At 40.7% G+C, this 12,699-nt stretch overlaps 3 protein-coding genes across 5 annotated transcripts; all 3 read left to right on the top strand.

Moving 5' to 3' along the window:
* Nucleotides 1-15: 15 nt before the first annotated feature.
* Nucleotides 16-1,141, top strand: LOC119547035. Its single transcript, XM_037853708.1, has 3 exons — nucleotides 16-145; nucleotides 209-538; nucleotides 597-1,141. Exons 1-3 carry the CDS (start codon nucleotides 106-108, stop codon nucleotides 836-838), a joined length of 612 nt encoding a protein of 203 aa, XP_037709636.1. The 5' UTR covers nucleotides 16-105; the 3' UTR covers nucleotides 839-1,141.
* Nucleotides 1,142-2,414: 1,273 nt separating this feature from the next.
* Nucleotides 2,415-4,496, top strand: LOC119546674 (protein limb expression 1 homolog). 3 transcript variants are annotated; one of them, XM_037853136.1, is made up of 5 exons: nucleotides 2,415-2,650; nucleotides 2,956-3,113; nucleotides 3,177-3,340; nucleotides 3,411-3,601; nucleotides 3,853-4,496. In XM_037853136.1, exons 2-5 carry the CDS (start codon nucleotides 3,041-3,043, stop codon nucleotides 4,229-4,231), a joined length of 807 nt encoding a protein of 268 aa, XP_037709064.1. In that variant the 5' UTR covers nucleotides 2,415-2,650; nucleotides 2,956-3,040; the 3' UTR covers nucleotides 4,232-4,496. The 3 variants fall into 3 exon arrangements, with proteins under 3 accessions (XP_037709064.1, XP_037709062.1, XP_037709065.1); XM_037853134.1 differs by having other exon boundaries at nucleotides 2,416-2,799; XM_037853137.1 differs by having other exon boundaries at nucleotides 2,452-2,520.
* Nucleotides 4,497-5,739: 1,243 nt separating this feature from the next.
* On the top strand, nucleotides 5,740-6,935 carry LOC119546651. The gene has a single exon (XM_037853105.1). The coding sequence runs from the start codon at nucleotides 5,972-5,974 to the stop codon at nucleotides 6,818-6,820; it is 849 nt and encodes a 282-aa protein (XP_037709033.1). The 5' UTR covers nucleotides 5,740-5,971; the 3' UTR covers nucleotides 6,821-6,935.
* Nucleotides 6,936-12,699: the final 5,764 nt, after the last annotated feature.

Below are 12,699 nucleotides of genomic sequence, written 5' to 3'. Positions count from 1 at the left end.
CATCTCTAAGAATATGCCGCTCGTTTTCATTGGGATTATTTTGAACCGCAGCACACTGCTAGAATTTAGTCAAATCATTTACGTTTCTTTAAACTAAGTTATAAAATGGAACAGATTTTGAACAAGGAAAACACTGGCATTCAATGTAAGTTGAATTTTGTTGGTTTGTCACTGATGTTCTTTACTTCATAGCCATTTAATATTACAGTGCCGGCGAATCCCATAAAAAATGGAGTCCCTAGTAATTCTGTAATAAAAAAACCACTGGGGAAACTTGACAATGTGATGCCCCAAACTCCTGGCATAACCCCATTTAAAAGCAGTTCCTTGAAACTCGAGGGCAGTATCGCCAAGTTGTCGCTTCGTAAGGCCCCTTACCCCAAACAAAATGTGGTAAGCAAGGACCGAGAAGAGATTAGTCTTAAATCAACGAGCTGCTACTTGGGCTCCTACATATTGAAGTGCGAAGCCAAAGTCATTAATTTGTTTGACTATACGGACTTTCCGAACGAGCAATGTTTGAAGAAGTGCAGCAAGCGTGAGTCCTATTAGTAATCCCCCCAAAATATCGCACTACATTTCTGTACCCATTTTAGCAATCACGGAAACCTGGTCGGAGAATCAGCCTGGATACGAAGCACTGTTCGATCAACTTTATTGTGACCTTCGCACATTGGAAAATCATTTAGAAAACGTGTGCCTCCCTCCGTTCGATTCCGAATTTAATGATCTCCCATACACATATGACATAGAAAATATCGAAATTGCCGAGGATGAATACGTTCTAAATTTATTTCCACCCTTGCCCAACTTGGACAATTTTGATATTCTGTTTTAAGTAATTGTTTTATAATTCGTGTTGTTTGTTAGTTTAGCATACCCCAAAATACCTTTATAATACCTTATTTATAATACTGTAAGAAAAACGATTTAGCTTTATGATCAACTAACCAAATTCTTAACGAAAATATGATGTTTAAATGAAACTGCGCTGTAACCGATTAACGAACAGTTATGCAATTTTGACCCTATCCTGAGATTTTCAAACTTGATCAAACAGATTCAGATGTATGCCAAAACTATAATGTAAATAAAATTAAGTAAAAGGAGAATAAATTGTTTTTAAAGGCTCGAAATTTTATTAAACCTAAGTTTTTTCGTCTTTATTTAATAATTCGGACGGATCTTGTCATAAAAGCGCAGTTAAAATCAAAGCTAATAGTGCATGCCTAAACTGCGCTACAAACTGCTTTTCTATCTAATAGGTTAATTTAAAAAAAGTCTGGTGTGGGCGCCACGCCATATAGTTCTCGTAGCAATAGCTCTGGCGATTTTCCAAGACGATATTGGTTTGAACGAGTCATACTTCTACCAGGGGTTAGTTATATCGCCAATAGTAATAACTATTATTTATAATATTTCATTTGCTATTAAAGTCAAGTCTTGTCATTGATGTTGGTTTGTACAATAACCGATCTGCAAGGAGGTCCCAAGACCTTCCTCTTCCCTGGAAGTCGCATTGAGTCTCTGGCGCATACATATATGTATATACAAGGGTGCCACAGAAATCACTCCTACTCCTAAGTCACTCTCTACGCTTCCTGGGGCACCCTGGATCGCTTATTGATGTGTTGCGGCATAATTTACATTGATGTACGTAAGAATCCTGACCGAATTCGTCGCTAAGCGATTTCCGTGGCACTTGTTCTATTAAAAGAAAATGTTGTGTTATGGCAGGCACCGGTCGTAAAAATATAGTTCAAAAAAGGTAAAAATGTGTTAAAAATTAAATTGAGTATTACTAAAAAATATAAAGGGAATGAATTTAGTTTAATATGCGTACGTTATCAAGTTTAAGTCGGACTTGCTCAATCAATTTGCTTCAAAAAATTCTTAAAATGTTAAAGACAACTTTGTAATCAAATTCTGTTACGCTTGGCCCCTTTTTTATAATTTGTTCCATAACATCCCAAGGATTTACTATCTCCCACATTATTCCGGTTAGTGATTCTGTGGCATCGACGATAAATAATTTTCTTGTTTTATTTTTAGTGTTATTGTGTTGTCAAATGTATGATATCTAAGCCAGAAATTAAACAAAAAAATTAAAACCTTATTAAAAAAAATTAAAATATTTTTGAATCATTTTATTATGTTCTAGAAATGTTTGTATAGAAATAAAATGATTACAATTTACATTTTATTTAGATGTTAACATACATATTTTAAAATATTTGTTAATTTTTAAGTCTTTTTATTTATTTAATAACTGTGTCTTGTTGCACTTTAATTTATTAGTTACCAAAAGGAGTATAGATCATCTATCGTTTTCAAGCCAAATTCGGCGTGTAGTCTAGCTTTTTTGGTAGCCAATACTTGGCAACACTGAAACACAGTAATGTATCCAGTTTTTTTTACATTACTGCAGAAAGGTTTCTCATCTCGTTGATGACCTTAGTGGCCCGTTCTTTTGGATAAAATAAAAGTGAAAATTTGTCATATAAATGTGTAAATTAAAATGTAAATTCAACAGCGGTATACACCTGACAAATAACAATACATATATGAAGCTAAAAAGGCGTACTTAATGTGTGGAGTTGTACATTTATATTTGTGTTTGTGTTTAAATTGTGTTCTATTTCGGCGAACGGTATAAAAACATATATTTTAACACACTAAGTGACTTCACTAAATCAAAAGACTTAGGCGACAAACTCGCAATTACCAGTGGTTGGTGGAATGTACATATGTTTAAAGACGTGGCAGTGTCACCAGTGCAACAATACAACTCTTGTATATGTATGTAAACATGTGCTGTTAATGTATAATATTTCCTGTCTGACGAAATCCAGACTGAAATTAATTACCAACACTTTAATTGGCAATCAGTGGTAGAATAAGTAACATAAATACGTACTACTGGGCAATAAATTATAAATATGTTAATTTTTGCAGCCGCTTTGAATGATATGCTGTTTTACTTGAGCTAAAAAAAACCTTTGACCATTCTTTGTTCAACATATATTGAATAATCGTCAAAATGGTTTACCCCGAAGAACCTTTTTGGGTTTTACCAACGGTAACTGGATTCTACGAGGATAGAGATTATAGAGGTGATATTATTATGTGAAGTCCCAAATATACACGCATAAACCAAGCATATGTATGTATTTCAGTTAATGTGGTTGAAGCCCTTCAAGAGTTTTGGCAAATGAAGCAATCCCGCGGAGCCGAAATGAAAAACGGGGCTCTTGTAATTTACGAATCGATTCCAGCTAATAGCCAGCCATACATTTGTTTCGTAACCCTTCCTGGCGGAAGCTGCTTCGGAAGTTTTCAGGTAAATTTAAATCTTTAACCGAATAAGACCTTAAATAGAATTGCTTGGTAAAACATATCGCTCTTTTCAGAACTGTCCAACGAAGGCAGAGGCCCGTCGCAGTTCGGCCAAGATTGCGCTGATGAACTCGGTGTTCAATGAGCATCCTTCGCGCCGAATCAGTGACGAGTTCATTCAAAAAGCTGTTCAGGATGCTCGAACTTCATTTAAGGGCACATCGCAGATCAATGAGGGCTCAGAGTCTGGAATTGGAGCTTTTAGGTAAGAACCTTAACCTCCATAATATGGTATAGATCATTTCAGCACAAAAGGACAGCCATTAAAATGTCTTAAATTCTGTAAAATGAATTATATCTAAAAGCATTTGTAATATGCTTACAATAGTGCTGGTAACTATGACAGATATTAAAAGCACTATTAAATGAGTTTGCAATTATTCAACTTTTGGAAGTCCTAATAATTTTCTAGAATAAGTCGTGCTCACTTGCTCATAACCATTTTTTTGGGCCTAGATTCATGCTGGAAGCAAATAAGGGAAGAACTATGCTGGAATTCCAAGAGCTGATGACGGTCTTTCAACTGCTGCACTGGAATGGATCCTTGAAGGCAATGCGCGAACGCCACTGCTCCAGGCAGGAAGTGGTGGCCCATTACTCTAACCGGAGCCTGGACGACGAGATGCGGTCACAGATGGCATTGGACTGGATTGCCAGGGAACACGACAATCCCGGCGTTATCCGCAGGGAATTGGGGCTCGCCGAGAGAGAGCTGGAGACCTTCCGCATGGCTGGACGTGAACTGCGTTTTCCGAAGGAAAAAAAGGACATACTTATGATAGCTCATAATCAACTGGGCGGCAGTGCCCTTAACTCGGCTTCCATTGATGATTAATCGGGAAAACTAACAAGCATCTTACACGATCGAAATGACCCTTTTTTAGATAAATCATACAATTTCACTTTGAGTAACAATCACTATTTATTTAATTGGCATACCATATGATCTCCATGATGAAAAACAAGCGGAAAAATGATTACACTTCCCACAATTACTTCAAAATTATAAAATTAATTTTAAAAATCTTTGAAAATGTGATTTTTAATACAGCTGCTAAAAAAATAAGACTAAACCCAATAAAATAAATATATTATTTTAACATAATGTTTTCATTATTTTATCAAGGGAAACGAAAAATAGTTTTTTAAAACTTTTTAAATTGTATTTTATTTTATTCCATTAGTTAATTTCAGCTTATTTGGCACTCCATTAAGAACTTCATAATGTAATTCATGTTAATAGCAATGGATTGGAACATCGGTTAAGTAAAAGTAACAATCAGTTATATGGTCTATATCAGTTAACTGGTCTTTCAAATGTGAAATGGCATATCTTTTTATTTCGAAAAGTGGCTATCCGAGATACACATTTGCCGCATACAGACTTGGGTGTCCATGGCTTGTCTAAATTTTTCGCTTCAAATCCAAAATACTGTTGAAAAGCGCATAATAAAAATTCCGATATATTACTGAATTTTCTACCGCTGAAAAAACATATAACTTCCCCATTTTAGTCTTGTAACAACTTAACTACTGTGAAAAAATTGACATCAGCATCCTTGCAATCCTTTTTTCGAAATTTGGTCACTAAACCAACCATAGTGATTTTGATTTGCAACCGATTTTTGCAAAGTTGGTCTTAACATTTAAAGGACAAACTAATCTGTTGAATCAAAATAATTTATACCATTTTTCTTATGGTTGTACAACTCAAAACAAATCTTGCTATTTCAACAAAGGGTAACAATTTTGGTAACTTCTTTCGTTAATAACTCTGTTAATTGAAGTCCAAGCCCAACAAGTGATATGTCTTCGGATAGGTACATCTTTCTACTTTCAGATTGGCACATGTCAAACGGTTAGATAATTGGATTCTGTAATATTAGCCCTTTAATCAGGCAACATAAAAAAAACTCAAGAACGATTTTTTAAAATTTTTTTTGTGCCAGCGTATACAAGAAAGACATATACATAAGTCTAGAAAAAGTAGTTTTAAGGCTGAACTCGAAAAAATATTTATTTTTGTAAGCTAGTGTAATATATATGTTATATGTTTATAACAATTTCGAAAAGCCCTTACGTATGTCGCGTGGAATTACGAATTTAAAAGTAATGTTATATTTGTGAGAAGATTAGTGAAGATTTGTTCGAGTTATGTTACCGTTCAAAAAAGAAAATGTTTTGAAAAAACACGGCAAGAAAATGAATTACAGACACTTGTTTGTCAGAACGTAGTGAAAATTCCCTTAAAAACACTCCAATATATTAAATTGTTATATTTCGTAAAACCAAGTAAACGTATTAGAAAAGTTTTCCATTCCATTGTTTCAAATAAACGTGTTCCACACAGAAAAACAAAACTGGACTGTAGTCCATCCCTCGAAATCGAAGACATTAATGCCGCTACCTTGTCTGTTTTTCTGTGAATGTAACACATACATACAATTAAAATAAGAAGAAAAGAAGGAGAAAAAGTGTTTTTAAGCTGCAAAACTGCACTCAATAACACTGCGCACAGATCAACTGAGTTAATATATTCGATAGCAACCTAGAAACACACGGATTTGGCTACGAAATGGCCTCCGAAGAGCTACCAGCTGATCTGGACAAGTTGAAAATAACACAGACTCATCCTCCAATCAAGTCTGTGGAACGGAACCCCTTTTACGATGCAGATAATGGATTCGATCCGTGTGATAACTCCGAGGCATCAACGAGCTCCAAGCCCCGATCACAACATCGCTGGAAGTGCAGACCCCGTCGAAGATCCGAGAGCTGCCTGCAGGACTGCAAGCAAGAAGACTCCTTTCTTCCAGCCGAATCGTTCGAGATTGTTAGTCCCTTGAGCTGCTCCCACGGAGTCCAGAAGCATTCTCAAAAGCGCAATTACCATGCCCCAGCGAGGAAGAACATTCTTCGGCAGCCCATTTTAAGATCCTTGAACGGCTGCGAGCATGGCAAATGGATTGTGCGCAGTGGTCGGATTGTGCCCTGCAAGCCCAAGGAGGAATCCAGTGATATTGTTGGCCAGGTCAACGAAGATATGAAGTCGAGCTGCTCGTGTGCATTTCGCGATGTCATTGGCGAATGCAATGCCATGCTCGACGAATCGAAGAGAAGCACTCTGGGAAATAGCTGGCACTTGTCGACTTCGAAGGCGCGCCGCTCAGAGAGTGCTATAGAAGAGCCAGGACCCTCAGGACTTCAAAGCCATAAGAGCGACTCCTTCGCCATCTCCGCCGCCACGAGATCTCTATCAGCGGTTTCGCTGATGGGAGCAACGTGCTCGCAGCAGGCCAGCTACAATTCCACGAACCCCGGAAACTGCGATGATGTGACCATCGGCGAACTGGCCAGCTACTTCGACACCATTGTTCATATTCCTAAAAAGATGTCCTCAATGGCCGAGATGATGTATATATAATTTTCGAAGCGTAAACATTATTAATTCATACCCTTCTCTGAATATATTTGTAAGTTCAAGTGTACGATATGTATGTTATTTGTGAATTCAATTACAATATTTCAGCACTTTTAAACTTCAGTTGGTTAATCTAAATATTTATACTGTATAATATGTACATAGTCATTGGTATATTCTGCGAATTACAGCTGTTTGTGGGGAAGACAACAAATATGCCACCCTTATATTTATAATTAATAACGCACGAATAGGTTATATTAAAATGTATAGCGTTTATTCGGAGCGGCAGACGGACTGTGAATGTATAAAAAGCTTGGCTCCAAGATCTTCATATAGACATATGCAGGCTTACAAAGTAGTTGCTGAATAGATAAGAGACAGCTTTAGTGGTATAAGAAAGAAGGCGAAAGATAAGCAGAGAGCTATGCAGGTGCCGTCGTACACCTATGCGCGCATGACTAGGCGCTGGCGATCTGCTCCGAACATACTCCCCCCGTTGGAAGAGGTAAGGTTCCAACTATCTCGGAATCGATGGGCAGAACGGCTAGCTTGGCGACGGCTCTCTTGATCAGACCCGTAGCTGTACGGACCATAGCTACTCTGATGACTCCGTCCCCGCCGGGTATGACTTCTTGGATGCACCCAAGCTGCCATCTCAAGGGTGGGACGTTGTCCTCCTTAAGCAAAACTATGCGTCCAACCTTGATGTTAGACGTTTCGACGCGCCACTTGCTCCTCTCTTGAAGTAGGGACAAATACTCGCCGCTCCACCTTTTCCAGAAATGTTGCTGCATCTGGGTAACCCGCTGCCATCTGCTGAGGCGGTCTTCGCGGAGATGAGTAATGCCAGGCTCAGGAAACTTAGTGTAGCTGGAACCCTTCAGGAAATGCGCCGGTGTTAGCACCTCAAGGCTTTCAGCATTTTCTGAAATTGGACAGAGTGGACGGGAGTTAAGGATGGCAGAAATCTCATATGCAAGAGTTCTTAATTCATCGATGGCTAAGATGGATGCACCGACGACTCTGTAGAAGTGAAATTTAGCTGACTTCACAGCGGCCTCCCATAAACCACCGAAGTGCGGGGCACGCGGAGGGATGAACTTCCAATCGATCCCATCAGCTAAACAGACGGAAGATATCGATGCTGTGTGCTGCTCGCTCAAAAAGAGCTCTTTCAGCTCGGCAAGCTCTCTCTTTGCACCGACAAAGTTTGTAGCATTGTCGCTCCAAATGGTACGCGGACTGCCTCTAAGGCTGATGAATCTCCTCAGCGCTGCGATGAAAGAATCCGTCGTAAGATCCTGGACCACTTCCAAATGAGCAGCCTTCGTGGAAAAACAGACAAAGACGGCGATATAGCACTTGTGGGGTGCCTTATTTCTGGCCTCTGCTTTATGATAGAATGGCCCACAATAGTCCACTCCTGTGGTATGAAACGCTGGATTAGGCTGCACTCTATTTGCGGGAAGGCTACCCATGACGTGCTCCCAAGTAACAGGCTTCATTCGGAAACATCGGACGCATTTGTTGATAACGCTGGCGACGAACTTGCGGCCTCCAATCGGCCAGTACCTTTGCCGTAATGCGGCAAGCAGCGCCTGCGATCCTCCATGCAAATATTTCTCATGATAATAAACGATGATCGCCTTGGTGACTGGATGATCCTTGGGCAACAGTATCGGATGCCTCGTGTCGTAGTCCAAGTTTGCGTTCTGAAGCCTTCCACCCACGCGAAGTAACCCATCGGAGCCGAGTATAGGTCTAAGCGAAACCAGCTTGCTTTTCTGTGGAAACGGCTTGCCCTGGCTAAGAGATCCATACTCCTTCGCCAAGTTAACCTGTTGGATGCTCCTCAGAAGAAGTACAGTTCCAGAGTTGATCTCCTCCACCGAAAGTCGACCTTTTAACGGCGCAGATTTGGCTCTGCAATTTGAAATGAATCGATAAATGTATGCAAATACGCGCTGCAACTTATCGAAAGAGTTGAGGAATTTGCAGTTTGATGAACTGTCTATGCAAACGGCCCCAATTAGAGCCACAGAACGGCGCTCTGGAAGATCCTTTACTGAGTCTAGCAGGGACGGCCAATTTGACGAGCTTTGCAGAGGGAATGGAGGCCCGTTAGCCCAAAGGGAATGTTCCAACAATTCTCTTGGGGTACATCCTCGCGATACGACGTCTGCCGGGTTCAAGTTTGTAGGAACGTGATGCCAAGACATGTCTTTCGTCATCTCCTGAATTTTCGCGATTCTGTTTGATACGAAAACGTTAAACTCCCTCGGAGGTTGCCGAATCCACGCCAACACAATGGACGAGTCCGACCAGCAATGAAAGGTGCAATCGAAATCTATGGCTTCCTTGGCGTTTACGATTAGCTCAGCCAATAAAAGCGCTGCGGAAAGTTCTAATCTTGGAATTGTTAAGGCCTTCAATGGAGCTACCCTTGACTTGGCACAGAGCAGATGGACTTTCGATTCTCCATTGGTCTCCGATCGCAAGTATAGACACGCTCCATAAGCTGACATGCTAGCATCGCAGAATCCATGCAACTCAACGGAAGCCCTTGGTTGCAGTACGAATCGTGGGAATTTTAAGTTCTGTACGACCGATAACTGTGAGGTCAACTCCCCCCATGACGAAAGAATGGGCTCTGGCAGTGCATCATCCCAATCCACGTTCGCACTCCATAGAGATTGCAGAAAAATCTTCGATTTTGTGATAATAGGAGTTATTAAACCGAGTGGATCATAGAATTTGGCAATCGTCGACAATGCAACCCGCTTAGTGGGTCGTTGATTGATTGGCAGTTGAGAAAAATGAAATAGGAGCTGATCAGAAGATGGATCCCAGACTAGTCCCAATGCCTTGGCGACATCCGATCCATCGTGAAATTTGATTAACTGCTCCTTGTCGCATTCAGACTCTCCCTTCAGGGCTGCTGACTCATTCGAACACCATTTCCGAATTGGAAAGTGGCCTCGCGACAGTAGTTCCTTCACCTGACGACGAATTTCTCTCACCTCCTCAACTGAGTCCCCACCAGATATTAAATCATCCACATAGAAATCTCTACGAACAATTTTTGCTCCAATAGGAAATGATTCCTCCTCATCGTAAGCGAGTTGATGCATGGCTCTTATAGCCAAGAAGGCAGCTGGCTTGGTTCCGTAAGTCACCGTGTTCAATTTAAAAACACTCAACTCTTCCGTGGAGCTTTCTCTCCAAACGATGCACTGCAAGAAATCATCCGGGTACGAAACACGCACGCAACGGTACATCTTGCAGATATCTCCACAAAGGGCAACTTTAAAAAATCGAAAGCGAAGCAGTATATTAAAGATTTTTTGTTGAATTGTTGGTCCTGCCAGAAGTAAGTCGTTCAGAGAGCTACCAGAAGTTGTTTTAGCAGATCCATCAAAAACGACACGAAGCTTCGTACTCGTGCTCTCCTGCTTATGTACGCAATGATGGGGCAAAAAGAATTGTGTTTCTGGCGGTTCCTTAGTTACAAGAGACATGTGACCTAGATCGATATACTCCCTCAAAAATGCTGAATACTGTGCTTTCAGGGCTGGGTTTTTATCTAATTTAGCTTCCAAACTCTTGAAACGACGACGAGCCAAGCAATAAGAATCACCTAAAGATTCGAATCCGGAAGTGGTCAAGAGACGAACAGAGTATTGGCCGTTTCCAAGTCGAATGCAATTTTCAGTAAAAAGCTGCTCACATCGCAAGTCTTCCGACAACAAAGATGGCTTAGACGAAGTGAAGTCCTCAATTTCCCAAAATCGCTTTACAATGGCGGAAAGTGTGTCATCGGAATGATCAGCTGGGTCCTTGATGCTGGCTTGTAAAACCGACTTATGAGTTGGCATGTTCGATGATAACCCTCCAGAGACTATCCAACCAAGCTTGGTGTTCTGAAGAGTTGGCAAAGCCCTATCCAAATGAATTTGTCCCATAGAAATTATTTCGAAAAACAACCCAGCGCCGAGTAAAAGGTCAATTCGTTGTGATTGATTGAAATTAGGGTCAGCGAGTGAAATGTTTTGCGGTATCCTCCACGATGTTGCATTTATATTGAAATGGGGTTGATAATCAGTAATACTGTGAGTCACAACCGCTGTGAATGCCGCACGATAGCTTGCATCCCGTGATTGCACAAGAATATCGACAGTCTTATCAGAGATCATGGAAGATTCTCCTATCCCAGAAATCGACGTTTGCGATCTTCTATGATTCAAGTTTAGTTGGCTAGCTAAGCGAGAGGTTATGAAGTTTAGCTGGGAGGCCGAATCTAAAATTGCTCGGCAAGGCATGAATGCTCCAATTCTATTTCTAACGTAGATAATAGCAGTTGGAAGCAACACGTAGTCGATCGGCAAAATATTTAAGGTTTTGGGTGGAGGGCTTGGTATATGATGATCAGGATGCGATGATGTATGCGAACATGATACTAATGCTGATGAAGTAGATGGTAATGGCTGAGAGCTCGAGGATGGATCGCATGATGGAGATGAAAATGAGGTTGATGTTGCGGATGGGTCATGGTTCATGTGTAATAATGAATGATGCTTCATGCGACAATACTTGCAGTGAGTCGACTTGCATTGCTGCAAACTATGCCCCTTGCGCAAACAGTTGAGGCAGAGGTGCAACTTCTTTGCTTCTCTATATCGAAGATTCGGATTCAAATTTAAAAATCGAGAACACTTTGGCAAATAATGATCCCGTGCATCGCAAAATAGGCATGTCAAATGATTTGAGTTAGTAGCAGAAGCAATAAGTGTATTTTGGTTATATTTGTGCAAGTTTTTTCCCACCTGCTGGCCTGGTGTTTGAGTTACCAAGGCTTGATCCAAGTTTTCCATCATCCTGCACCTCTTTTCCAAAAACGATTCCATAGCATCCCAGGTAGACAGCTCAGTGATTGACAAATCCTCTTCCCATTTTTCCCGCGTCCTCTGATCCATTTTCCGAGTGACGATGTGAATTAAAAGTCCATCCAAAATTTGTTGCGTATTGGCCAGGGTTCGAATTGCTCGCAGATGCGAATTCATGCAATCGCTCAGCTCCCGAAGACCCTTCGAAGATCCCTTCTCGACACCCTTTAAACCGAATATTGCCTGTACATGTGCCTGAAAGTGTAAAACTTTATTATCAAATCGATTAACCAGCAAATTCATAGCCTTTTTAAAATTCGCATTCGAGGGTTCGAGCGAGCGTATGGTTTCCAGAGCCACGCCGCCCAAACTCGAACGCAAATATTGTAATTTTTCAATGTCGCTTAGCTCATCATCATTTCCGATGACCGTAGTGAAAGTCGCAAGAAAATCCGGCCACTCAGAGTAGGATCCATGAAAACGAGCAATTTCCAAATTTGGCAACCGAGGCTTCCTAGATCGAAAAGAAAGATCCGCATTATTAGTGATGTCAATAGATGTTGAATTTGCAGCGGTTGAAGCCGGCAATTGTGACTTGCGATGAGCCGCCAAGCCTCGGTTTAGTTTCGCCTTCACATCCATGAAGACTTCAGCAAATTCAATCCGATGGTCGCTTGAGATCTCTGCAAAATCCAGTCTTTCCAACGATGTCTGCGCAGAATCAAATGCCTGGTTTAAAGAATTGATCCATTCCATTCGCGCCAGCAAATCAGCTTCGTCAAACTGATTAACCGCATCAGCGTTTAAATAACATTTCATCGAGCTCATTTGCCGCAAAATAGATTGGGCTTTGACTCGGTAGTAGTCGACGTCACTTGTGGATTCATTTTGAGCCCGAACCGAGTTTTCCGTATCAGACATTTTTCAATTACGAGAATGGAAAAAAAATGAAATGAAAATGAAATAAAATAAAATGTCCGACCGCGTTAGAGGCAC

Source organism: Drosophila subpulchrella, chromosome 2L (genome assembly GCF_014743375.2).
Source record: "Drosophila subpulchrella strain 33 F10 #4 breed RU33 chromosome 2L, RU_Dsub_v1.1 Primary Assembly, whole genome shotgun sequence".
NCBI lineage: Eukaryota > Metazoa > Arthropoda > Insecta > Diptera > Drosophilidae > Drosophila > Drosophila subpulchrella.
The sequence above is the reverse complement of the archived record's forward strand: the minus strand, read 5'-3'. Positions and strand labels throughout refer to the sequence as shown.

What these genes read in the sequence shown, in the direction of transcription:
- LOC119547035 (XM_037853708.1), top strand. Translation starts at nt 106, where the DNA reads ATGGAACAGATTTTGAACAAGGAAAACACTGGCATTCAAT. An exon ending in GGAAAACACTGGCATTCAAT is followed by an intron (nt 146 to 208) that starts GTAAGTTGAATT and finishes TTAATATTACAG; the next exon opens with TGCCGGCGAATCCCATAAAA. An exon ending in TTTGAAGAAGTGCAGCAAGC is followed by an intron (nt 539 to 596) that starts GTGAGTCCTATT and finishes TACCCATTTTAG; the next exon opens with CAATCACGGAAACCTGGTCG.
- LOC119546674 (XM_037853136.1), top strand. Translation starts at nt 3,041, where the DNA reads ATGGTTTACCCCGAAGAACCTTTTTGGGTTTTACCAACGGTAACTGGA. An exon ending in CGAGGATAGAGATTATAGAG is followed by an intron (nt 3,114 to 3,176) that starts GTGATATTATTA and finishes TATGTATTTCAG; the next exon opens with TTAATGTGGTTGAAGCCCTT. An exon ending in GCTGCTTCGGAAGTTTTCAG is followed by an intron (nt 3,341 to 3,410) that starts GTAAATTTAAAT and finishes CGCTCTTTTCAG; the next exon opens with AACTGTCCAACGAAGGCAGA.
- LOC119546651 (XM_037853105.1), top strand. Translation starts at nt 5,972, where the DNA reads ATGGCCTCCGAAGAGCTACCAGCTGATCTGGACAAGTTGAAAATAACA.